This window comes from Pezoporus wallicus, unplaced genomic scaffold, assembly GCF_028554395.1.
Source record: "Pezoporus wallicus isolate ANWC-B61680 ecotype Strahan unplaced genomic scaffold, APGP_CSIRO_Pwel_v1 contig_7904, whole genome shotgun sequence".
NCBI classification, from domain to species: Eukaryota; Metazoa; Chordata; class Aves; order Psittaciformes; family Psittacidae; genus Pezoporus; species Pezoporus wallicus.
In genome coordinates, this window is record NW_026639904.1 from 260157 (window position 1) to 287932 (window position 27776).

At 40.3% G+C, this 27776-nt stretch overlaps 2 protein-coding genes across 8 annotated transcripts in view; one reads left to right on the forward strand and one right to left on the reverse strand.

The window, feature by feature from the left end:
* Positions 1 to 20700, forward strand: part of SLC10A7 (solute carrier family 10 member 7) — a 143380-nt gene extending 122680 nt beyond the window's left edge. For all 7 annotated transcript variants that reach the window (XM_057416741.1, XM_057416740.1, XM_057416739.1 and 4 more), the window contains 2 exons: positions 13710 to 13855; positions 17238 to 20700. In XM_057416741.1, coding sequence (XP_057272724.1) covers positions 13710 to 13855; positions 17238 to 17282 — 191 coding nt within the window. In that variant the 3' untranslated portion in view covers positions 17283 to 20700. The remainder of the gene's footprint in view (positions 1 to 13709; positions 13856 to 17237) is intronic.
* LSM6 (LSM6 homolog, U6 small nuclear RNA and mRNA degradation associated) overlaps positions 1 to 27776 on the reverse strand; it is a 64449-nt gene that overhangs the window by 12224 nt on the left and 24449 nt on the right. The gene's annotated exons all lie outside the window — the stretch shown is intronic.

A 27776-nucleotide genomic window follows, 5' to 3' on the forward strand; every position in this document is an offset into this window, starting at 1 on the left:
CCATATGAACATATGTTCATATTTGTCTACTATATAAACCATGCAACGAGAAATCTTCACTTGTGGCAGAGAGAGCTTTTCCCTCTCCTTCTGTCATTACAATGCCTGAAAGCAAGAGCTAAGGGTCTGATTTCACATTCATTGTGGAGCTCTGCTTTGTTTGGCTTCAAGATTCTGGTGGTAGTGTATAAATGACCGACCCCCCAACACTTGTTCTTTCACTTTGAAACTGATTTCTCTCAGCTTGGCAGGTGAAGCTCCAAATAGGTATGTCTGGCCCATTCCCTGGGGAGCTTAGAATAGCACCAGCTAAAGCGGAAGAAGAGCTGACAGCTTTAAAGCTTCAGAAGTGGTAATAGGAGAGGCATGAGAAGACTTTTGTAAGTCACTTTCTCCCACACCATATTATGAAACCAACTAATTCCCATGCAGTGCATGCTCATGAGGCCAACTGCCACTTCTACTGTTGAATCCATGAATAAGTGCTTGCTCTGCACAGAGATGAGTGCTGTTCCCATATGTTGCATTTTATTTTGTAGACACAACAGTTGACACACTTTTTTTGTCTCAAAGATCAGAGTGCGGGGTATGTTTGTGTAAGGACAAATTACACAGGGTAGGTGCCTTTGTGTTTCTTAGGAACACAAGCTGATATTTCTGCATAGAAGTGGGTGCTTTGGCAGGTTTTTTTAATACAATACATCACATATGCAGAAAAACTAATGTTTATTTGTATTTCACTCAATGACTGAAACAGGATATAAAGTTACAAGGAGTGAAGATAAATATAGTATTCACAATGCCCTCTGGCATATTCACCCACACTTTGTTCTTTTTCTCTCCTTCTCCCTACTCACATATATGCACAGTACATGTGAGCACACACATATGCGGACATTTGATGCATGGCTTTTATTAGTGCATTTGCCATTGATTGATTAGTACTTAGTATTAGTACTTCTTCTATTGATTGATTGCAGATGAAGTGACTATTTGACCTTTAATTATGAGCCTTGCTATTGAAAATGACATTGAGCTATGGCTTCACATAATCCATCTGGAAAGCCCGACATGATGCCATTCCCTGGAGTTCATTCAGTGAGAAGAGAAGAGGCCTCAAGGAAGTGCAAAGCTATCAGTGTGGCTTATCTAAAAAAAATACCGCAGTTGTTGCTTGCACTTACACAAAAGTTGCAGCCAAGTCCAGAACAGTATTCTGTTTTTTTGCAGAGAAATTGCTAGCCAGAAGTTACAACTCCAGAAGTAAAATGCAGGATTGTAAAAAAAAAAATTTCCACTTTATCAGCAGAAAATGGAGTACTGCTACCTAGTTTGGCTACCACAAGTGCAAATGTTAATACTGTGGCTATGATGAAGATGAACAGCAGATTAGTAAAAAAAAAAAAAAAAAAAAAAAAAAAAAAAAGGAAACAAACCCAAAATAACTGCATCTTGTAATAAAACCAGGGTGTTGTTTATGATGCAGAGTGCATTTTTCCTCATTTGGATTTATCAGCGTAGCATTTCTTTCAGCATGGTATTCTTAAAGTAATGCAATCAAAATTTCTAGAATTAATTTTGCAAATAAAAGGCAAAGTGCTAATTTTATTTTGTAATGTTTTCATTTCATTCAAATCTATTTTTTAAATACTCAGCTTTTTACTGCACAAGTCAGGAACCAGTATTCTGTACTTGAACAATTCTTAAAAGCCTGCTGTAATGCTCAAGCACAGTCACAGACACCACAATTGTCTGTGAGCAGATTGTCTAGGCTATGGATTAATCAGCCCATGCCTTCCCCCAAGTTCCCCAGCTGCACAATGTGACAGAGTGCATCGTGCTCACATATAGCTCCAATCTGCTCATAGCTATCTATAGTTTACTCATGTTCTCTACAGATATCCCCTTACAAGATTTTTCAGAGATAAATAATGTATTCGCACAGCCTAAACCACTGTTGTTTAATATTAGCTGGGGTTTTGCTTCATCTGTTTTTTCCTACATCCAAACTCTATGAAATGCTGTACTAATCCAGCCCAGGCTCTTACTGTGTGGTGACAATTGCCTTTTTCCTTTAGTCAGGAAAATGCCAAAATGTTCTAACTTGTGTTAAAATAAGGTAGATAATTTTAATTTTTAAAAGAGAAGCATCTCTTAATAATTCTGTAATAGAAAGTAAGACGGTAAAATCAGGTGCATTGCCCTAGGTGAGTGTACAGGCTATACTAATCCTGGCTAATTGCTCTCACAAAGTTTCCAATAAAGACTTTTGATACTGTCTCTTTCACTTTTGAAATTTTTCTGAGTGTTGAACAGGAGGTATTACTCCTGGCATCATAGCATACTTCTTGGTGTTATTAGTCCTTGAATTTGTGTATTTTCTTACCTGTTACTGACTTTAACTCTCATTTCTTCCCTCTGTGTCCAGTAGCATGATGTGAAAGTGATCTGTCTGTTCCTCTGCCTAGAATTAGTAGGGCACAAGGGAGGAATATGCTTGAAAGTCTTAAGTGTCTTGTGGAGGCTGTGTCTAGGTCAGTATGTACCCCTCACTACTGTCAAAGAGTTAGAAACTCTCTCCCATTCCTGCTTCTGCAATCTATGGGGACTTAACCCTTCAATGGGTTTTGATATGGTATTTCTTTGGGCCAAAATGAAAGGTTTTTCTCGTCTTTTCAGTCTTTTGCCTAGCATTTGTTTGGAAGGAGCAAATGGGCTTTTTCCTCAGCTCTGTAATTCCCCTTCTCTTAGACCTCTCCCTGTCTCTGGAAAACAAGAACAGAGGGATTTGTGTTACATGAGATGATAGCAGGGAGAGCAGAATCACCTGGATCTGCTGCACTTCTCTCATGCTAACATCTTTTTTTGTAGCCCAACTTGAGGGCAGATGGATTGCCTTTTCTAGCTCAGCAGTCCTCTAGAACGAATGTTTGGTTCCTACCAAACAATATTATCATTCAGGTTATTACCATGTAATTGGCATGTCTTCGTTGTCAGTGGACCCCAAAGAATATGTGGGAAATGCTGCTATTTCCAGCACAGCTGCCATATCAGAATATTAGCAAAATGAAATATAGACTGAAGATTTCTGTCATTAGGAATAATATGAATGTTTGCACAGACATTTCTCAAATACTAAAGCCACCACTCACTTGAGGGGGTTATCTCTGCAAGAAGTCAGACTGACTGTTTTGAATAGGCTGTGGTTGCTGGGATGTCTCTACCAGAGCATCTCTCTTATTCTCCCTTGCTACTCATATACGTGGCTGGGCCAGCACCCCTTGTTTATCTCTTTCAGACCGGAGTATCCCTAGGGGATATACTTTCAGGAAGGAAATACGCTGCAAACCAATCTGAAAGTAGGAAATGGCATAGTCCAGTGAGTTATAGTGGCTTTTGGAGACAGAGTTTTTATAATCACAAGATTCACCATATAGCATCTCTAATCTACTACAGTTTACTCAATTTTGTCCTTTCTGTGATTCCAGAAGGGGAAATACTAGTGTAAATTAGGGAATCTCCTTTCCTTTCTGACCTGAAACATATGTTTCTTTGATTAGACTTAGAATGTAGCAAGAAATTCTGTACCAGCTCCCAGGGCTTCCTTTTCATCTGTATAGCTTTTTTATTAATATTTAGAAAGTTTGCCTCCAGCAGTACTAAAATGTGCATCAGAGGACAACAGTTGTTTGCTGTGTTTGAACTGAAGAATCTCACCCAGGAGATCTCATTCACTTGAAGTTTACATCTCTCAATCTCAACTTGCAGAAAGAGATCGATGAATAACAATTATCATTTCAGAGTTGCACCTCTCCAATTATTTATTTGGTTGTGTGTCTTCCCAGATGTACATGTAATTGGATCAGACACTAAAAACCAGATTGCAGGTTTTTAATGACAGCAAGCTCATACCTCTTTATAATAAAGAAAAAAATAAACACACATACCCATCTGTAAAATGATAATGACACAAGAGCTCTCCCTCCCCACCAAAAACAGTTAAAGTTAATTTATCTGCTTTAAGAAACCACACTATATTCAGCAGACACCTGACAGGTTACCCTTGAAAAGATCCACGTTTGGACATGACTCAAGATATATTTTTTTTACCTCAAGCTGGCAGAGGCTACAAGTGTCACCCTGGCAAGTATTGAAGATGATGTTGGGTGTCTCTGAGAGAGTTGCATCTACATTTGCTGCTCTCAGTGCATCTTCTGGCAGCCAGTCTGAGCTGCTGACTCCAGACACTTCTAAAATAGTGGGTGCAAAGATGTGAAAAATCAACAGCAGCAGCAAAAGTTAGAAATCCCCTACTGCAGAATAGCCTTGGGAATCTGAGAGAGCCTCATCTAAAAGCTGCCTATGACCATTGGCAAATGCATAACCCTTAATCCATACAGTTCTAGAGTAGGAAATAGTATCCCTCAGTTATTCTAGGTAGTGAGCTGTTTTCTCAAAATGCCTTCCCAAATGTCTGGAGCACTGAAGTCTGGCTACATGTATTCTCTTGGCCACTGAAATCTGATGAAGATAGAGTTAAAAGAAAAATTATGCTAGTATTCCTAACTTTTTTTTTTTTTAATAAAAATAAGTGTTTTCTTGTTTCACCATTTATAATGAATTTGTGTATCATATTTTCATTTGAAACAAGGTTTCAGGAGGAAAACAGGTTTACAAAAATCTATTAAAAGATAGCATGAAACAGTTTGGAGCATAATCCTTTCCTGCTCATGTTTACAAATATAATAAGAACAATTATAAAACATGTTTATAATGACTTTTTATTAATATGTGTAAACAAAATTCACATTTAATGCTGAGAAATCTTAGCTTCAGCTATTTGTGGAAAGGGCACTAATGTTCAAAGAAATAATCAAATTAATCAAATCTCAGCTTTGTGGTTTTGGGACATTGGTCAATCTCTTTGTCCAGAATTCCTTTCATTAGTAGGTCTAACCTGTTAAGCCTTTAAAAAGTGTTGGCTACAAGAATTACAGAGAAGAGAATGAGTGCTTAAATTCCTTTCATTTAAACTTCACAGCTTAGATATTGCTAGTGAATTACAAGGAACAATTTATCCTGTGCCTTGAGTATGTTATGTGTATGAAGAGTGACCTGACAAGCCATTGAAGTGTGAGGATCGGCTTACAGCTTTGCTGTGCCCACATTGTGGTGCCAAATTAAAGATAAGTCACACATAAAATACGACTTATGGTGGTTCAGTTCATTCTTGAATTCCCTGTTACCTAATTGCTACTACCAGATTGTCAGACAGGTGGAGTCTAAGGCACTAGTCTTCAGTTGTTGGTGTTAAATGTTTCATTGTTAGCAGCTGGTAAGATTGCCTGTGTTGTTCATTGAACATCACTTCCAATCTAAATGCACCCGTTGAAAACCCAGAAATAGCCAAACTGTACTTTTTACTTAAAACTTTGATAGTATCAAGATGTGCTGTGTCCTACTAACTGCACTTAAATTACTGATTTCTGTGATGAGTATAGTGAGCCAGTTACACAAAGAATGAGTAAAAACATTCCAATCATATTAGGTTTTCTTCTTCTTTTTTTTTTTTTTATTCTGGTTAGAGTTACAGCAAAAGAAATATCTTATTTCTCATTTGTTTCTTTCTTCCTCTCTTTCTTTACTTAAATATTAGACCAGTCTAGTCCTTTACAACCTAGTGTGGGGCTCAGCGAAATTCTTGCATTCTAGCATAATTACAATATGTGACCATATCACTCTGATTCAGTACAAAGACTTCCCAATAATTCGTACTGGAAGGGCTTGTTGAATATTCTGATAAATCATTTTTCTTTCCCAAGGAGAGAGGGGTGAAAGTGAGAATTACTTTGAAGATCAGGATCCATGCAGAGCTCCAAACTGAACTAGGATGGTGCTCCATTTTGCAGTTTCCTCCTGTAGCTCTTCCAGACTCCCTTAATGTCTCACCAGTCCCTTGTAAAGCTTCCCCCTCAGATACTTGGTTTTTACCAGTTTGTGAGCCTGGTTTTTGCTTTCCATTACACTTATATATGAAAACATAGTGAAAAAATTGCTTTTTTTTCCCCCTGAGAATATTTTAAGCATAAGTCTTCATACAGCATATATGTCAGCAAAAAGGCAAGGGTTATGTGGTCTCAAATGCAACAAACACTGCACAATCTTCCCAACCAGAGACCAAGTGTCATATCACCTGGAGACAGCTGTGGTTGTGCTGATGGATGATCTCTTCATATCTACTTGCAAAAGTTATATTTCCATGGTAACACTAGGCCTTATCATCGAGGTGTGATGGAACCAAAAATGCCACAAACCATTTTACTTCTGTAAACTATTGTCTAGCTACTGCAGATGAAATCTTACTGTGGCACTGTTATTTTCTTCTGGACAAGAGAGTAGAAAAGGTTGTCAATTACTTTTCTCAGCCTTCATTCCTTTGCAAAGTGACTGTAAGGTCTAGGTTATTTTGGCTAAGGGCAAAAGAAATCTGAGTTACAGCTGGAGTGGGGCTGGAAAAGGACTGTCAGATTATCCTCTAAGGAATTTTCCAGCTGGGGAAGAACTTGGTTCTTGGTTTTGGCTCAGCTTCAAGTATTCTGTTCTCCCCCAATGAAAGGTGATTTCATATTATGTCAGAAGATGCTTTCTTCAGCTGAAATGGAAATACTCAGCAGCAAGCAAGTATTTGTGTTGTCAGGTACCGTTCAGCTCTTCCCATTCCTGAAAAAAACCTGGTCCTAAAGGAAAAGCATTTAACTTGAGTTCAGTACACACTTTGGAGAGGGCATGCATGCAGGAAAAAGAATCTTTAACCAGTTAATTTGTCAAAAGCATTTTCTCCTATTGTGATCTCAGTATGTCATAACAGTCTGAACAAGGGCAAGAAACATTTGCCCAACTAGTTTTCACTGAGGATAGGCATAGTATATGTACTTTTATCTCCTCAAAATTAGCCATAGCAATGTGATTTGCCTGGGAAGAAACAGGAAAACCCTTAAGAAAGTTTTCAAAACAGGAGATTAGCAGCATCTTGTCATTCTGGTAGCCACCTGTATGAACAACCTTTTTCTAATCTGGATTTTGCTCAGATCTTGCACCCTTACCCACCATGCAGTCACTCAGCCCATTTGGCACTGCCTTTGCAGGGATAAGCACAGAAAAAAAAACACTCTGGTAGCTTAGGAGGGGTTTAATGTAATATATGCTCCTCTTTACAGGTCTTCTTTCCATTGAAAAAAAAAATAAAATAGCTATTTGACCTACTAATGTTCCCCTCACATCAAGTCCTTAGAGTATCCTTCAGAAAGAGGACTGTGGAGAATGTCACAGAAGCTACCATCATACACTTGATTCAGTTTTGCATATTGCACTTGAAAATTACAGCAACTGAAATGTATAGACAAGTAGAAGAGAGAACTGAAAATCCAGAGGCTAAGGCTTTTCACTGCTTTGTGAGGGTGGTTTGGCATTCTGAATCCTCAGCGCCTGGTTGTTCCATAGCCCTAGTGATGACCTCTTTGTTTTGCCCCAAACCTCTTTTCCTAAGAAGTAAATGCTGCAGTGTTTTGTGATTTGGAATGTGTTTCAGTAATGAAAGCAATAAAGTTTTAGGATAATTTGTTTGTTATGAAGACATTGAAGGGGAAAAACCTATACAGTGAAGTATATAAGTAGAGCATCCAGCAATAATTCTGCTTTGGTGTGAGAGATAATGGCCGATGTTTCAGTGGTAATAAAAATGTTCTATTAAGTTCTCTGAACCCATTGCAATATGATAGAAAACAGCAGATGATAAAACAGTGCTTTAAGGGGAGCTTACACATTCAGCAAGCATAAAATAAACATATTAAAATAGAAAGAAAACCCACCCTGATTTCCAGTACTTATTGTTTTATCACTTCCGTCATGGGTATAGGATAAAAGAAAACTCTTACTTGCTTGTTAGAAGAAGAAAGCTCCTACTTGAAGTTCTTACTTGGCAGATGTCAGTTGAAAGCTCTGCTATGGAATGTGCTGCAATGTCAAATTCTGTTGGGTAATTTTAGACAAATGTGTCATGTGTGACATGGAAATATGGCATGCTGTACATTAGTGATTTCCCAAGTGTTTGGATCAGGTAGTAATGTGCTCAGAAAGTGCTCTTTATCTCTCAACACTGTGTACTGGTATAGCAGTGGGGAAAGGCTTTTGGTAGAAATTACTTTAGTCAGAAAAAGAATCCATTTACAATATGTGCCTTCTAACATCTTTCAGACAATGCATTGTATTAAAGAGGCATTTTTTGATTAATGTTTTATAAACATTTTTCAGCATGACAGCTTAAAGTCCCTGTAAAATTGTAAATGCGTGCATAGTGCTCACTTCCATAAAGTCAAATGCCATCTCATAAAGTCTAGTTGGATCCTGTCAGTGACAGTGACACAGAATCAGTACCTTGGAGCATTAAAATTAATTTGCTTCATTTATATTACTGCAGTGATAGCTAGATGAAAAGAGTCCTATATTTAAATTCTCTTAAAAATACCTTCACATCTTTTAGGATTTTTTATTATTATTATTTTACAGTTAACTAAATGTAGTGAAGTGCAGCATAGTATTTTCATGGGCCTTTTAAGAAGGTGACTACAAAATGTGAAAGTAGCAGAGGGGAAAGGCGAAGATATGGGAGGTTACACTGGCTACAAAGCTGGAGGACGGATAAATAGCTTTGAGTTGTGCAGGCTAGTAGAGAAACTGTAGCTTTTGACCAGGGCTGATAAAACACAGCCTTGGAGGCAAGCTGGAATACCCTGGAGCAGTGGAGAGCAAACAGGACTTTCCTATACCAGACTGTAAGAGCAATCTTTTCACTCTTCCTTGCTGTTGTTGAAGGTCACGACGAACAGCTTTTCTCTTAGTAGCTTTTCCTCAGGTTTGCAAAGTTATTACATGAAATGGGCAGAGTGAGGACACAAAAAGGGAGAAAAATTAAATGTACTCCATACCACACTGCCTAACTCACTTCTCTCAGTTGCACAGGGACTATGATTTTACTGCCCACTGGGCTTAGTGGAACTGAGTGATTTTAGTGGAAGTGCCCAAAATTTACGCTGCTGCAAGTAAGCAGAAGCAAAGGTCTTGCGAAGCAAAACCAAGCAGGTTAGAAGCATGGAAGTGGGGAAGAGGAGGAAAAAGGAGGAAGAGAGAAATGCAAACAGAAAAAGAGCCCCTGAATACCGGAGCCAAAGAGCAAGGAGGAAGATGGGAACACAGGGGAGCACTGGTAGGAGAAGTAAAGCCAAGCAAAGGAGAAATGGTAAATTCAGGGTAAAAAGCTGAGAATACTAATTATCTTGCTTGTAAGGGATATCTGTGGGATGAACTCAGTGCTCCCTTCCTTCTGCTACAGCTCTCTGTAGTCCTGGTCAGGTGAGATGCTATTTCCTAACCCAGCTGGGTACCACACTTCCTTTCTTTGGGGGAGGATGGGATACAACCCTGACTTGCACTTTTCACAGTGTTTGGTCAGCTCTGATCCAGGAGCTGGATACATATTCATGCAATAAGGGTATTTAAAAGACTTTGGCAACTCAAGTTTGTTATGCCTCTACTTGGAGCGAAGCTGTCCGAGTTGCTACCAAACCACAGAGGAGCACTTTGTCATTCAGCACTCATGACAGGTAGTGAGTGAGGGTCTTTGGCTTGAACCAAGCTGCTGAAAGCCTGAAATAAACCTTCATAAACCCCAGTAACATGAATGGGGTTTTGTGGCATGAGCCTTCAGAGCATGACAGCAATCTTAAAACGTAACAGAAAGATTGTGTATAAACTGATAATGCTAGTGTTCCTCTTCCAGTATCAAGACAAAGACCCACAGAAGTCAGTCCATTACCCTGAAATACAGATAAGCATGATTAATGGCTCTGTGAAAACAAAATGAAAAATCCTTGCAAGCATTATTTTTCATACGTGTGAATGCTGCTTTAATGCACCAGGTGACAGATAAATACCCTAGTAATTGGGGGGGGGAGGGGGAGGGGGGAATGGGGTGTAGAAGCTGATGTATACTTTGAGGAAACTTAAGACTAAGACAGTGGACTGGGGTTTAATATACGTGATTTGTTGCTGTGTAAAAAAAAAATTAGGAAAACAGGAGTGGACAATCAGAAATAAAAATAGCCATAACCATTTTGCTTAGCATTTTCCTTCCTTGCTATCTATCTGAAAGATAGAAACTTGTCTCACTTTACCAGTTTTGTTATAGCCACACCTGTTCATGACACTGCTGTTTTACTCAGTGCTGCTGTTATGGCTTCTCTTAGTGCATGCTGAAAATGCTTTATGGGCTAAGATTCAGCATACAGCATCAGCCCAAGCATTAGAATGTTACTTTTCTTTCTTTAGCTGGAATTTGGTTTTCACTTTGCTTGATTTTGGTTTATGTGTATAAACAATATGTAGTTTGTTTGTGGTTTTGTTTTGAGATTTTTTTTTTGTAAGAGAGGGAAGAGTAACTATTAAAATGTTTTTCCTAATTAGGAATTTGCATGAGCTTTGTGTGTTTGGAAAACATTAGCAGTTGTACTGAGGCTTGCAGTTACTGTGCACTGCTACAAAAATGTTTGCTGTTTTGTTTAGCTTTGTGTCAATATTACTGACACAAGCATTTGTGACTGTATTCTCTGGATCTCTGTCATGAAATATTTTCTCAGACAGCTGCATACTGGCAAAGTTGGAATTATAAAAATCAGAAGTGTATTAAAAGGCAACAGGGCTTTTTATTTCCAATGAAATAATGCAGAAATGATTATTATTTCTTCTTTTCACCAGTTAGTTTTTTTCTGGTAAATAACAGGCACTTTAATTGCACATTAGTAGTTTACAGGAGCCTATTGTTGTGACATGTATTTAAACATGCTGTGAATTAAGAATCTCTTTCCAACCAGTGATCTAATTACATTGTCACACTAATTATAGTATTTTGTATTTATATTTGACAACTTTAATTTTCTTTTCCTGCTTTACTGAAATAGCTTTCCTCTAGAGGACTTACCTTTTAGGCTCAATTTTTTCATCTTTCAGAAAATATACAGTAATTTAAAGCATGTCTCAGCCACGTTGGATCCATTCTGTTCACGTCTCTGCTGTTAGTTTTCTGTGTGATCTTAGGCTAGTCATTTTAGTGTTCTCTGATTCTCTGTAGGAGTCCTGTTCAGCTTACTAAAGTGGTTTTGGATCTATGGATGAAATTGCACTACCAAAACCCCAGGTACTGTCTTAGGAACATAAATATAGCATGTTCATAGGTTGGGGCTCTAGTTTATTCTTCTGTGGTTAGAGAATAGAAAAGGATGCGTAAGGGCCAAGTTGTTGCCTGGAAACAGGCAATAAAACCCTTATCTGTTTACAAAAACAGTTTGATGGGTATATGAAGTAAATATACTCCTTAATATAATGCAAATGCCCATTTAATTTCTATCCAAATACTGTTTATTTCAAGCCCCAGAAATCAGTGTTAATAATAAACAACCCTATTCTGTGATAGGTCCATGATGTTCTTTTGAAGGTAATTATAATATTCAAATTAGCATGCAAGCCTTTATTTGATCTTTCCCTGGTAATAGCCATGTAGGTAAAGGCAGCTAGTATGGGGATGAGATTGTTAGTGGTAAATGTGATAAAGCTAATCAAAATAATGGCAAGAAATGGTGCTGTGGAAATATCATGAAGATTTCAGCAAGCCTAGGCATGCCAGAAATGGTGAGGCACTGGTGGCATGGTAATATTCAACAAAAACCCTGTTTCCTTACATAAGGGGGAGACAACTTTTATTAAGGCACACCTAAAAAAAATGTTGGAAATGGGAATTCATCCAAGACATACAGAAAAGTTTGCCCAAGCATGGCTGCTTTGGCTGATCTGAAATATCTGCTAATAGAGGAATAGAGGGCATGTGGCACAAAGCTTTTTGTCATTGCTGAGAAAGGAGACACACAACAAGCTCTTTAAAAACTATAGCCTGCTTTGGTGCAAGGGTGATGGTGGCAGAAGATTCCTAGAATGACATTTAAGATGAGAGAGAAAATAAGGTATGTTGTCAGGGGGCTGCTGTGGAATCACAGCTGCTCTTGTTGGCAAACTACGCAAATGCCTGGTCAGAGATGGTTGCAAGTTTTGGCCACATATGTGAGTTGTAGAGCATGGTAGCAGAGTTCCAAGGTTTAAACAGGTAATTTTGAACATGTCCTGGGTTCAGCAGTAGCAGTCATGTTTCTCCTCCTTGGTAGCTGATGCAGTGCAGTGTTTTGACTTTCGGCTCGGGAACAGAGCTGATAGAGATGTTTTGGTTTGGCCAAGGACTTTGTGAGCCTCATGCTCTGCCAGGGAGGAGGGGAAGCCAGGAGGAAGCAGAGACAGGACACCTGACCCAGACTGACCAAAGAGGTATTCCATACCACAGCACGTCATGCCCAGGAGGTAACTGGGAGTTAGCCGGAAGGGCTGGGGAAACTGCAGGGTTGGAGGAGGTATCGGTCAGTGCTTGGTCAGGCTGAGGGGGGGAAAGTTATCGGTCGGCTGGTGCTGAGGTGTTGTATTCTCTTCCCTTGTTATCTCCTCTATCATTATTATCATTGGTGGTAGCAGTAGTGATTTGTGTTATACCTTAGTTACTAAACTGTTCTTATCTCAACCCGTGGGAGTTGCATTCTTTTCGATTCTCCTCTCCGTCCCTCCGGGAGCAGGGGGAGGGCAAGAAAGGGGGGGAAGTGAGTGAACGAATTACCTGACTGGGTTTAAACCACGACAGAACAATATCGTGTTCAAAGTAAACATAATCAATTTATTTACTGCAAAACTTAATCAAATTTAATTTTACATATCACATGATCAAGTGGGAGAATTATGCATGGAGATGTCTAACACAATTAGCAGTGTTTAGTGCAAATTCAAGCTCTTAGGAAAAATGTCCCATCTCTAGCTTGTAATACTCACTTCTTCCGGTATGTAGCAACTTCTGTACTCCAGCTGCTCCCTAACTCTTCATAGGCATGATCGCTTTATATTGCTCACTCTGTTCACTAAACTTTTTCTCTTTCATGCTGTATCTCTTCTTAAACACATAGGTAGAGCAGAGAGTTTTGTTCTCTAACACCTAAGCACTGACCTGCAGAGTACTTGACTCTACCCTGTGACTGCATGAATTGGTCAGAGCAGGGAAAGCTGTCATTTGGGTACTCACCAACTGGCAGGGAGAAAACTGGCCAGAAAAGCACAATCCTTCTCCAGTGGTGAACAGGCTGAAGAAAGGATACAAGCAGGAGTCAGGCAGGTTGGATGGAGGACAATTGCGAAAATACAGAACAGAGCACAGTGAAAGAAAGGACACAAGTGTGCTCAGCAACTGAACAGTCATGGTATAGCAGAATCTATTTTCTATCAAGTCTTCAGCAGGAGTTTGACAGCATTAGCTTAATTAGATCTTTTATGGCATTCTGCTACTCCTTCCTTAATGCCACAGAACTTTCTCTGCCAGGTATTCTTTTTTTTTTTGCTCACGTTCTTGCTGGTTTGTTTGTGTTGGGGTTTTTTTACATAAAACTTCTGAGTCTTCACTTTGTTTCTTTTGGAAGGTTTTTTTGGTGAAATGTCAATGCAACATAAAATGTTTTGCTTTTATCTGGAGCTCAAAATCTGAGGTGAAAGTCTCTCTCCTGTTTGTTTGTCTGCAGGGATTCCAATGCTGAAGATAGTATTTGCGGGTTATGAGCACCTCTCCTTAATTTCCGTCCCCTTACTCATCTATCATCCTGCTCAGATTCTTCTTGGAAGTCTGCTGGTACCAACAATAAAATCCTGGATGGTTTCTAGACAAAAGGTAAGAATTGCTGGTTTTTATTTATAGTGGAAAGAGTGCTATGAGGAAAAAAGCCACCTAAACATATCTTAAACTCCTCAGGTTCCTTCTTGGAGATCCCGTGGTAGAGACTTTTCTGTGTCTTTACTTCCTTTGCAGCACTGATAGTCACAGTAGTATAAAAAAAAGAAAAAAGCTGAACTTTATTCTTCTTGGCTCTGAAAAGGTTCAAATCTCAAAGTTAAACTTTTATGATTAGTTTCAATTATTACTTCATTCAGATTATGCCTAGTAAGAATGGCTCCATTTTTAGCTAATGATCACAGATTCAGCTCTCCCATATGGAAAAGTGACAAAGATCTGTCCACTGGCATGGAAGCTGGGGAGATCACATAAAATGAGAGCGCTCTCTGAATTGAATTGAAGCAGGATTAAAACTGGTTTGATTTTTCACTTGGGCCACTCTCTACAATAGCAAGAAGTCTACAGGAGTCTAATGCATCACATTTCATGCCAAAATAATAATGGCAGGGGATAGCTTGTAGGATAATAGCCTGTAACTGAGAGGTATTTGCATTGATATTTCCAACCCTAACTATTCTATGATTCTATGATATCACTGATTCAAATTATGCTTATTTCAGTTCAAATTGAAGCTATTGACATCTGACAGCCATTCTGTGGTCTATATGAAATAATTGCCGTGAGTTTGTTCAGGTTCTCAGAACAGTAACCACCCCAAGAAAGCTAGTCCGTGCATCTGACGGTAATGCTGTCCTTATTGCTCTGAGATAATAAGGATCAAGAAGCTGTGGCACCTGAAGCAGTATTTGACAGCCATTTTAGCTGAAAGTTGAGACCTACTGTGACAAGTACAGTACCACCAGTACCCTGCATTCTCCACTTATCATTGGAGAAATGTTTGGGTTTTTATATAACTTCCATGTTACGAATTGTCAGCAAAAGCCATCAAATGCCATTTTACTAGCTTCACTCCACTGAGTCACCTTCCTAACCTGAATGCTAAAATTCTCCAAATCAGTGATTTTTATGTGCGCCGCTTTTGGTTACCTGAATTGTAAAAAAAAAAACAAACCAACCAACTCTCAATTTTCAGGAACTGAGTCCACAAATCAGACCCTGTTAAGATATACTTATTGTAGCATCCAGAAATGCAAATTTGAGAATCCTATGTCATTTCTCCATCAGTCTGAAAGTCGTGATCTTTTTTTATCAGAAACTATCAGGAGACACCACAGTTTGTGTAAAGAAAACTCTATGCCATTCCCTCAGAAAGACAGCCTTAAATAGACACTGCCGCTGACAGAACAATCCCTGCAATGCGACTTCTTTTCAGCATCTAACTTGCTCTCTGCTGCCAGCATCAGGAGTGGGACTGGAGCTCTTCCAGACCTCCCCAGTACTCAGGGGTGGCAATGGCCTTTAGGGACTGCTGTCAGATTAACTGCTGCAAGTTAACACAGCCTTTAAACAGGGCATCAGAAAAGTCAGCCAGTACTGGAGAGATTTACATTTCACCAGCACTAGTTTCTTATTCATTAAGCATCAAATAAACCTCCTGTGCTAATCAGACTGTAATGCTACTGTAGAACCACTTTGGGGGATTGTTGTTCTGTTGCAGCAGTTTCTTTAGTTGGTCTTCTGTATTATTCACAAATGTTATTTTAATTACTCTTTGAAAAAAAATCAATGAGCTTGGTTCTGGTACAGTTGCAATAAGTATAATAGAAGTGAATGTTGTGACTGGATAATGGTCTCCCGCTTTGAAAATAAACATGTCATCATCACCCTTGATGTTTATTTTCTATAAACACCTTGGCTTCATTTTGGCATCTCTCTTGCAGGGGGAGACGGTTATCCAGTCACAGTACTCAACTGCAGTGACATTCTTACTTAATTATGATAGTACATGTGATCTGGTTGTATGAAATTGAATTTAAATATTTAGAGGTTCATCTACACTAAGGTATTTCTAGTTTGTAAATATGGCAGCAGCATCTGCCAAACTACAAAGTTAAAAAATTGTTTCCCCAAACAAAATGTGGAATGATGTCTCTCTCCAAAGTCTCTTGCTGAATAATATCTAAAAGACTAATCTCAAATGGCTAGATTTAACAATAGTTAAATGCTGGTGTTTCTGAAAGCCAGTGTTTCTGAGGGGAATAGAGCCTATTTATTTTTAAAGGTTTGGATTCTTTTAAGGGTTTATACTTGTGCTGGAGTATTTTTCAAGCAGTGCTTACAAGCTTTAAATGTACAATATTAAAGGCTAATATCTACAATAAGAAGACCCAACAGACATCTCTCAGACTAAAAACTGCTTGTTTAGTCAACCCTCCAGAAATGATAAGTCTCTCACTCAACAGGCAAATGCCAGCTTGTCAGGGCACTTTGCCCAAAAGGCTAAGGAAAAAAGAGGTTCCAAATTTCAGGAATTTGTGAATTTCACTGATTTCCCTCTCACTCAGGGTAATTCATCCCACATAGAAAGAACTGAGCTTTTTTGATGCAGAGCAACCGTACAACAGGCATCCTTTACAGTGACCATACCAGGATGCAGGAACGGCTGAAAACCTAATGCCTTTTAAGCCTGTCACATTTGCCTCCAAAGTTAGACAAGCTACTTCCTGCCAAACTAGAGGCATGATCACCTATCGTTTGAGTTGAACTTCTGTCACACACTGCATAAAAAGTTCAGCCACCATAGTTGGCCAGTCCTGTGGGGAACACAGAGCTGAACCCTGATAAGAATTAAACCCCAAATAAATAAACCACAGATGTATGGTTTCTCTTCTCTTTAGAGGGAGTAGACTGGAGTTACAAAGACATCAGGTGTCCCCTGGCATAAGATAACCTCTGTACTGATGGATTTTGGCTTATTCTTACCTTTTCTTAGAAAGGAAGGTACAAACATTAGAGGTGCGTGACACCCACCACTGCAGCATTGACTATACTCTGAGCAGGATTCAAGCCATATGGACGGAGGCCAGGGAACACGAAGGTGTTGGCAGAAATTTTCTCTGCAGTGTTTCCCAAAGTGCATCAGAAGCTCCTGTATCTATGCCACAAGTGGTTTGGGTGGGCTCCAAGTTGCTGCTTTCTAAAAGACATCTGAGACCCACCTCAGCTTTCTTCACTGGCACTGTAATCATATTCCTTGTGGTTCCTCTGTTCTGTATATGAGGAGGTTGTGATGAGCTAACAGAGATAAAAACATCATCACAAATCCCAGAGTGGCCCATCAGCTGCATGCCAACCCCTCACTCAGCCTTCCATAAGCCTGCACAGCATTTGTTGCCCCTTATAAATAAAAATCTGGTCTTGTGCTGTTGGTTGTGTTTGAAGGATATAAAAAAGTGACCCTTTTGTTTACTGTTCACAGGCGCTGAAGTTAACCAGGCAGCCCAAAGCACCCGTGAAGGTATAATTATGGAGATGGCCTGTGTCACAGTGAATGTATATATGTACTATACTGTACACACAGACAAATGAGACAACTGGGTATTTGTGAATGTTGCTTCAGTGCATATTTTATTTTTTTATATATATATATATTAAAAAGATACCCGTTAAGTGCCTTACAGATGCATTTTTGGCAAAAGCATTGTTTCCAGAAGCCACTTTGTTGGTTACTGCAAGAGGTTGTACAGTATTTTGGAATCCTTTAGGTTTTATTTTTCTAATTGAGTGAATGGTCATGACTAACAGCTGTTTCTTCCATTGCCCCTGCTTTGAGCCAGGTTGCACCAGCTGTAAGTCTCTGTTTTAAACTAGCCAAAATGACCAGAAGCTTATCCCACTGCTGGGTTACCCTGGGGAAGAGCTTTCTGAAGGCTTTTTTTTGAGATTGACTTGAATTTCTGTGTGACTCTGTTACACTCCCTAGTCATATGACGGTGACATGCCTTTTTCTTCTGAGTTTGTGTATACTCAGCATGGGGCCATCCATTGGATAGAAGCTGAAAAGCATGAATTATTTGCATTTGTTGACACAGTTGTCTAGACATTCCTTCAAAGTTAATGGTTTCTCAAGAAAATTCTTTTATTTCCATTGTATGATATTGTGCCATTGTATATCTTAAATGCCTCATAAGCTTCTTCAAAGAAATGGTCTGGTGCTTGGGTTATGAGTAAAGTATCTGTGTTTGCAGCTAGCAGATCTTTTATAATTTACCCCTGAAGAACACAAATTTTTCGTTTCCTTTTTTCTTTTTCTTCCCCCGGTGCAATGCACAGAGACCCGCAGTGACAGATTTTAGGATGCTAATATTGAAACAAAACCTTTATTGTAGTAAGCCAAGCTATATTTTCTATATTGCTGTATTGGTAATGAATAATAGCTTGTGAGGACAAGTTGATTTTTTTTTTCTTTTCCCTAGTTGAAAGGATCCTTTTTGTAACAGAAGTGCTACCTTAGCTAATTTGACAATCAGCCACCACTTTTTAGAAAAGGAAATGTTACTCGTTTTAATAAACTTATATATAGAAAAAGCATACAAAATACTATCTCTAATAGGAATGTTGAAGAGAAAGGAACACAGGCATATATTTAAACATTTAGCCAGTACCGCATCTTATCTGGGAGATTAAGATTTCAGAAGCGTGCTCTAGTCCAGGCTGTGAGGTGTACCCATCTGCAAAAACTGGGCTGGCAATTTGCATTAAACTATTAAAAATAATTTAAGAAATAGGACAAACTGGGATCAGTTCAATATAAATGCTGAAGTTTCATGTGGCATGGTTAACATTGCAGTTAATGGTGCAGCTGAGTGCAGTTTACCTAGGAGCAGATCTTTAGCAGATGTAAATTATTATAGCTCTAACAATGCTACAGCCATTTACATAAGCTAAAGATCTTTTGTATGACAATAGGCACGTGAAATTCATATCCTTTTGCCTTTGTGAAAAAACTGTGTTTGGTTTACTTAGTCTATTATTCCTAGTCCGTTATTCCTCTGAACAATGGGAAAGTAATCCAGTACCAATCATCAGTGCTTTACCTGATGGTCAGTCAGTGCAAGACTGCTCTGATGTCATCTGTATGAGAAGCTATTGGTAGCTGACAGCATCATCTTGTTCAAAATTATCATCATCAATAAAACGACTGTGTAATGAAGGTACGTGAGGTGACAACATGATGAATTCTTTCATTCCTGGGCTTAAAAACCCTGCTTGCAGCAGACAGTCCAGACATAGGACAGTTTCTTTTTGTTCTGTTTCCATAAACCTGAACTTCCCGAGTATATAGGGACTTAATCCCAATCCCACTGAAATTGATGACCGTTTCTGTTGGTTTTGAATGGCAAAGAAACAGGCCCAACAAGAGCACTCACTTTCTTAAAATACACAGGAAGAGTTCAAGCATACAGTCATCATGTCAATGCTAAGTAGTCAGAACACTGCAAGTACCCTTACTGAGCTACCTCTGCGTACTGAATCTCCAATTTTCAGTACACCCAACAATTTGCTTCCACTGAACACATCCTTTTTTCTTTGTTAATTTTTTTCTACATTTAAGAATATTTTAAGCTGTTTTACAATGGAGTTTTGTTAAAGCCTTTACAAAGTCCTTTCTGATTGCTTGGGCAGCCTAAATATCGTTTATGAGTCTTGGAAGTGTTAGTCTAAAGGGAACATAAAGCAAAACTGAAGTATATATTTTGAATTCGTACTTCATGAAACTTAATTATGCATATCAATTCTGTTACGTTTAAAGACTGTTAAGATGTTTAACTGTGACCTGTTATTATACTTATATGTCTTTAATAAACAGGATGGTTTTGAATTCAATTTTGTTATTAGAAAACCAAGAGAAAATTATTTATTCTCTAGGTCAACTTTTTACCTCTGTTACCTATGATTTGTTCTTTTGTGGGTAAGCTTTTGAACTGTTTGCTTGTTCTTTTGAAAGACTATCTCTGAAATGTATGGAAATATTTTATGAACTAAACTTGAGGAAAGAAAGTCCTCAGAATACTGTAAATTAGCACCAACTGAAACTTAATAATTGAACTCCACCAATTTTTCAGTACAGGGTTAGAACTGTTCTGATTCTTTTCAATTTCTTGGCTTTAAAGTTAACTGAGAGGTATCTGAGGTATTGAAAATAATCAGGCGAAACTGATGGCAAGTGAGACCTCTGTCCATGTTAAAAAACATAAGGATTTTCTTGATCATCAACAGTTCTGATCTTGGGCATCTCTATAATCCCACCTAATGATAGCAGAGGAATAAAACGCCCAAACAATAAAAGAGCACACCATAAGTCACAGGGAATCTTAGCACTTTGTGTTGAGTTACTCAAACATTTTATTTCCCTTTTTGTGCACTAAATTGAGAAGCTTTTGATGACCCCAATAATTTGTCCAAGGTAAATAATTCTTTATGTGGTCAAATCAAAATTGTGGTTCTGTTTTTTCTTACATATCCTTTAGTTAGTATGAATAGGCTGTATGACAGAAAACGCAATCTCAGCAGAAGCTGTGTGGTTGTGCTTGTTCACAGAGCAAACAGAGAGCAATCCAGCAGCTTGGTTTTACAGCAGTAGTCCCCTACGTTATTCTGGCAGTCAGGGAAAGAGGAGCTGTTAGTTTTATCTGTGTGAGGTTTTCTGTGGCAATATCTTGACAGCGGGAGGTTAGAAGGCAAGATGAAATATTGTCTGTCTGCAACACATTTACTTATGTGCAAGTGTATATGTGCATAAGAGATGAGCAATTGTGTACATAGAAATCACTAGAAAGGACCGAGTACCTGGTATACATTTTTTTGCAAGACTGCATATGGAGAAAGAGCTACTTTTTTGATGTTATTCTGACATTAAAAATTAAATTTCAGACACTGAATTTTTTTTTTTATTGAATCCTAATTTCATACAGAACCTTTAGAGCAAATGATCGCATCATTGTATTTGTAAACTCTATAGACTATTCTGCACTTAAATAGATGTAGATGCATTTGGGATTACAACACAGTAAAGGGCTAAATGATAGTTTCTCTATTTTGTTATAAGCCAGATGCATTTATATTTCTATTATTATAAAGTGCCAGAAACATGTACAGTCCCTATTAAATAGACAAGAGACTAAATTCTCCCCTTGGTTACACTTGCACATCTCCAGTTAAAGAGCTGTTAAGTTGCAGAGCGGTCTCCCCATGGAAGCTGTTTGAAAAGTCCTGTCATTGTTCTAACAAAGCTTGGTAATAATGTAGCCATGATGACAGTAAATGAAGAGTATTTTACTTTAGATTTGATGGCCTGCCTTTTCCAGTATCTAATAAACCAAATCTCTTTTGTCCTATCCGCGAATAGCTCCAGTCTCCCAGACCAAAGGAGCATCGTATCAGAACAGTGTCAGCAGAGGAAGGTTGTTTGCTGTTTTCATGCGTAAACCACATTATCAGTTGTGTTCATTAGACTGTGATTTTTTTGAGGAGGCATTTTTAAATAAATTCTTCAAAGTTTATGCATATAGTTCCTGTAAAATTGTCATTCAACAGGGAACTCCCTGCAGGATGGTAAGTAATCTTCTGGAGTAGCAAGGACAAGGACTGTCCAATGGCTCTAAATGTGCAGGACTAGAGAAAGCAACACCAGGAGATGCAAGTGCAAGGCATGTGCAGACACGTACGCTTCATGCTGGCATCTAGAGCTGTAAAAGAGAACATGAAAGCAGCCTCTGAATTGTTCTCTTGCCAGAAAGGTGGAGAGTGAGATCTTCAGTGAGAAGTAAAATTAAATTTGTTAGTGATTAAAAGGATGAGAAAGATGTGCTGGAAACAATCGGTGCCAATGAGGCCTCTCAGCTGCTCCCCTAAGCAAATTGCAGTCTCGGTGGAATATCAACTTCTCAGTCCATCAAATTGCAGCAGTCATGTCTGGAGCTGATGGGAGCATGAGTCACCACTTAATTTTCTCATCAGTGGAGGCCAAGTTTTCAAAATATTTTTAGATGCATTTCCACAGGGATTTCTGCCAGCGGTCACCTAGGGAGTGACAAGAAAATGAGCAATAGCTGCTGTTGAATCAGGCTCTGCTCCCTGCCACCTACCCTACTGACTGCAGTTTTGAGCAGGGAGGGCAGGTAGGTTGAAGACCTGTGGCATTACACAGAAAAGAGCCTCACCGAGTTGATCCCAACGCCAGGATTTGTCAAGTAATAGCATTAACCTGTTAATTCTTAGGCTATCTGCTAGGTTCAAATCAACTCTGTTGCTAGCCCAGCCCAGAAGCAGACATGAGATAAGAAATTGCTTGTGATCCCTGCTCGGAGAGACAGCAGATACCCAAGAGCTGCAGCACACAGAAGAGGACATGCACCTCCTAAAGATCCTGTGCTGGTGCATATTGTCCGCTTTTTACCTGTGTTCAAAGTTGCCCCCTGGCACAACCATTTTTCACCCAGTTAAGAAGTAAAAAAAAGCCTCTTTGGATAGCATCCTGTGTGGGTAAGCTCCATCTAGTGTAACTGCAACAATATCAAAGGCTTGCAGATGTTAGCATAATGATGTTAGTGTATCTCTGTAAAAGAAAACTTTCTATTTATGGTCAGTTTTCTTAGGAAATGGTTCTAAATTTAAGGGTAATTATCTCTCTTAAAAGATAAGAAAATGGACTGCCTCAAAGGAAAGATAATTTCATTGATAAGATTGAAAAGAATTGTGGAGGTCATATGAGAACTGGCCTTTTGCCAGAAGAATTGCAGGAAATAAAATTGGAGAGTCCTGTGACAATAATTAGGTATGAAATTCTATTGACAAAAGCTTTTGTAGTTTTGTGCTCCCTCCGTTTCTCAATGTTTGTGATTACTTCCCCATCAGTGTCCTTTGTCTGCTGCACAGACGAGTTCTATCTTATTTCCTAGTATCTTCCCCATGTAAGTTTTGCCACTTCTTGTCAACAGCGTTTGATTAAATAAGTGATAAAATGTCTTTTTTTCCCTACCTCCAATCTAAATCCTCCCCCTTCCCCCCTTCTTTGTGTTTTAACTTCTCCCAGTTAGCTGTCCCTAACTGAACCTATTGGTGTCATCCCCAAGATGCTCTTATCTGCTTGGAGAGCATCTCTAACAAGATGCTCTCTTCTTAGACACACCATTCCACAGAAGCATGACAAGATAACCATGACCGAGAAACCAGGGCAGCTTTCCAAGACACTGCTGCCTGGGGAAGCAGAAGTCAGCTTTTCATGCTGACACTGAAGAACATTACCCATGCAAATTATGGTTCTTATGTTCTCTGTTAGGTCTCGCAGTTTCCCTGGATGAAAACACCCACATGCATGCGGGCCTGCAGCTCAGCGCTGTACTCATTGTAGTCACTATTGATCCTCTGGCAAACCTGTATATTTTGGCAAGTTCTTCAGCCATTCTTGCTTTTTCTGTTTCATAATGTTGCATTAGACAAATTTTGGGAGAACCTTGATATTATTATTTATAAAAATGACAAAAAAAAAATCTTTTTTTTTCAGCTGAGTATTTTAGATTGTTTGTCTAAAAAATCAACTGATTTCCAAATAGTGGCTCAGGACTAAAAAAAGATGCACGTATGGTATTTAGTTTGTGCATCTGCTCTGCCCCTTCCCCAAAACATACATGCTGTCATTCAGGTATGTCACAGGAAGTTGACTAAAGCCCCATTTAGAAAACCACTATAAACATCTCTTTAGGTCCAGTTCCCTGATAAACAGAATATATCCCAGAGGCGTAACAGTATACTAAAAGTAAAGAGTACGATGCAATTTCAACAGCTAATATGATGACTCTATCTGATGCAGCTCACAGAGTGTTAATGTGGGAAGCCTGTATCTTTTCAGCTCACATGTCTGTGAGCATAGTGCACGGATCTCTCCCCAAGCCAGTGCCAAGCCTCCTCCTCGGAGCTTATGTGAGCAGCAGCCTGGGAGTAGCACTTCCCAGGGGCACTGGAGTTCTTGCCACACTGTGCTCCCAAACTCCCCTCTTTCTGACCCCTCCAAGTATAAAGACATTGTCGAGTTGCGATACGTGAGATTTTGCATGAGGCAGGGGAACCTGACTCTGTGGAGCCTGACTTTTATTACGTTTCTGATCAGGTAACACATATTCGTGATGTGTTACAGTTGTGTAACCTCTCTGATTATAAAGGGCATAAAGAGCTGTACTGTCACATTTATCTCATTGAAAGTATCTGTCGGGACATTGTTTAAGAAACAAGAAAAGTCAAATTTTGCTGGTACCAGTTTTTTTTAAGAGTTTTAGGTAGTTTGTTTTGGGGTTTTTGTTTTTTAAGTAAGTAAGGTGCATACTACGTGTAGAAAAACTGCTCTCCATGTGTAACAGGATGCATATTAAACCATTATCTTCTATGTTCCATGATATTTTGTATGTATTTAGGAACGTATTTTACTTATCTAGCTCACTACTTTCTAAAGCAATCTCATTCTGCTAATTCATCCCGGTTTAATTTTTTAGCTTTGGTGTATACATAAATATGCTCCACTGTATTGCAAGCAGCAGCTTTCTATATTTAAGAAATAAATTTAGTGAGAAATTTCAGTATTTTTCAATACTACTGAAAATAAAATCTAGTCTGTCAAGATGGCATAGTGTTATTTGTTGAATAGCTGCTGCTTGGAATGCATTAGAATGCACTTTTTCAGAAGCCCCCGTTTAGGAGTTTATTGTCTTAGCAACAAAATGTTTGCAGCACAATACATTAGCAGAAGGAAAAGAGTATTTATAGCAAATAATTCAGCTGTTATAAATTATGACTGTAAAGAAAGAGAAAAAAAACTTGCTGCCAGATTCTGGTTTCAGTGGTGCTAAGGTAAGTAATGTTCGTTTGATTAACAGTCAAGCCATGAGTGGTTTTCATTTAAAGAGGACTTTATTAAAGCTTTTGTTCTCAAATTCATCTCTTTTTGTTCTGTTTTGAATGGACTTCCATCTGAAGAAAACTCTCTATGACTTTTTAGCCTATGTTAAATTGCCAGTGACAAACAGATGAGAATCACTATTAATTTGCTCCAGAAAGAACTAATAGGCTTTGTCAAATAAATCATGCAGATCACCAAGTGTGCCATTCATCTCTTTTGCAGATGATTGCTTAAAAATCACGATAGCTGTCCTTTGAAAATCTAAAGTCAAATCAGCCCTAATCAGCCCTTTGACTTGAAGTGAAAAATTCAGACTGATGGTTGCCTCAGACCTTGTTGTTGTTTGCAGTTCAGAAAGTGACAGGAAGCTGGTGCATGTGTGGTTTTAGCTTCTAGGAATTGATTTGTCCCTTGGATGAGCGTTGTCGTGCCTGCACCCTTTGCTTTGGTGGGGATTTTGCATCTCACCCGCAGCACGAGCCTGGAGGTAACTGCGCTGTATACTTTATATAGTCTTTATATATATAAACTGCTCAGCCATTTCCCTGCCCTGTGTTCCTGTGAGCTGCCCCGTGTCTCCTGAGGAGCCAGAGGCCGCCAGCAGAGTTGAACTGCTGCACGTCGCCTCTGGCAGTGTGTATGCACCCGTCCCTGTCTCTGTCCGTGCCCAAGGCCCGGCCCGCCGGGTTCCTTGGGCAAGGCAAGGCCCGGGGCTCCCCAGTGCACTGCAGGCTGAAGCAGCGCCGGCTCGAAACTGCCCCGCTGCGCCCCTGGCAGCCTCCTGCCCGCCGCTGCATCTCCCCTGAGAAGAAGGCGGCGAACCGGCGGCCCTGTCCCCACCGCGGGGCTGGCTGGGCCCGATCCCCCGTGCTGCGCTGTAGCGGCCTCGGGCTACCCGCCCCGAGCCTGTCCCAGGGGCAGCGAGGCAGCAGCCGGACCCGGTCACCGCCGCCGTCTTCGGGGCAAGGCTGCCCCCTGGCGGCGGCGCGGGGCCTTGCGGGCGGCGGGGAGCAGGGGGAATCCTGTAGGTCCGAGCCCGTTTGCTTCTCACTACCAGAACTGAAACTGAAGTGTGTGAGAGGAGGCCACAGCCGCTTGACCTCGGCGTGGATCGGCCCCAGGAGGTCCTGCCCGCCTGCCTCGGGCCGGGAGCGCAAGGCAGGGGCTGCGCTTTCCTTTTGGAACGGCTTTCTCCCCTCAGCCCTCCCGGCAGACCAGGGAGGTCGCGGTTAACTCCTCCGACAGGCAGCGTCTGTGGTACATTAGGCACCGGGAATCGCTGGTGACACTTCATTTGACTGGGTTAAACGTTTTTCCACTTCGGGCCCTGCGTTTGCATAATGAAGATCAGCAAGTCACGTCTCCTTTCCCTCTGCACCAACAGCCGCGCGTCCTCGGTACCTGGCCGTGGCGTCCTAACGTACATCAACACACGCTGATATACAGCAAGGCTGCTCTTTGACTCGCCTTTGAAACAGCAGCACAGTTTCTCTACAACAAATTATACTTTGACATTAGAAGGTGGCAATCTGTAATGGATATTGCAATCTGAAGATTGAAAGAGACTATCTGTGATCTTTGTCCTCAGCTGAGTAAGCCGGAGTCTCACTTCTCTCTTCCATGTTATTTAATTGTGGTACATAACCTTGGGATGTACTAATAACCATTAGTCAGAGCTGATATATCCTTTATGGGCCTGCCCTGCTCAGGAAGGGAGATGTTCTCTAGAACAGCTGTAAATCAGCAAAACATGCACTTGAATGTACAGTAAAATGGGGGTTGGGACATGGGCCTTCATACATCATGTAACAAAATGCTTTATTGAGAGAGTCACACGTACACTAATGAGGAAAGAAATCTGCCACAACCAGACCTGTAAAGGGGAAACATTCTAGTGGCAGGAGGGAAGCGGGAAAGATTCCTGAGCAGCTCATGGTCTAAGGGCAGTCATGAGACCCCAGGTCCTTCCCTGCCATCCCACAGGTGATGGTGCACCTTGGAGAGGCTGGCAGGAGAAAACAGAGGGGAAAGAAAGGTAAGGAGCCCTGCTGAGCTGTCCAGACACAAGGACTTTTGGAGTGAGCCCTGAGGCTGTGGCAGGGGTAGCAGAGGGGGTCTGGCTTGCGAGGAGGAGGAGGTGAGAAGCTGTTCTGCTCCCCAGCTGGGCAGGTTGGGTCACTACTTCGTTGGGTTTTGCTGGTAAGCAGCTGTCTTTCAGCAGCTGAATGTTTCAGGAATCATTGCAGCATCTCCTCATTCTTTAACAGGCATTTCTTATTATTTAAATATAAGTAGATCTGCACCATGGAGCTGGCTAAAGCAGAGGCAAACCCTCAGGGGTGAGGATGAGTCCTCACCGCTCAGTGAGACAGACCCCCCCCATCATCTCCCCATGCCCAGTTTGCTGGGGGATGTGCTGAATATTTTACTCTCTGGGTTACTGGCCTTGCTGCTTTGCCCTCCCTTGGTTTGTATGGTCTTAAGCAGTTGCAGGAACTGTGCTGAAAGGGCTGGCTAAGCCACCCAGCCAAGCATCCATAGCACCTGGGGCCTCATCCCATACTGCTCTGGGAAGAGTGCTGCCTCTACCAAGAGCCTGGGCTTGCACATCCCTGCTGACTGTGATAGCCAGGCCTTCAGGGCCCTGCTGCCTCTCATTTGAGTCTTGTCACCCATTATGGAGGGGACCGAATCAGTCCACGTTTGGCTTTTTTGCTCACTAGTGACAATTCAACCAATGCAGGAAACATACGTGATGACTTAACCAAGCTTTGGGGCAACTGCATTGTGTAATGCAACCTCTCCACTTTACATTTAGTGCCACTAATGTATTGGAGAGCTGCCATTCTCTGGTAACTGCAGTTGGGGCAGGCAGCTTTAATAAAGCAGATGCAGCATTGCATAAGACAACTTCTCTGGAGCAGAGGGGGAAAAGATTATGGAAGGACTTGATGATGGGCAAAACCAAACTGATTTCAGGTATCATGGAAAAGCAGTAAGAATCAGTGATGGTATTATATGTTCAACATGCAGGACTGATAGTTTGGGGCAGTGATTTATATTTTT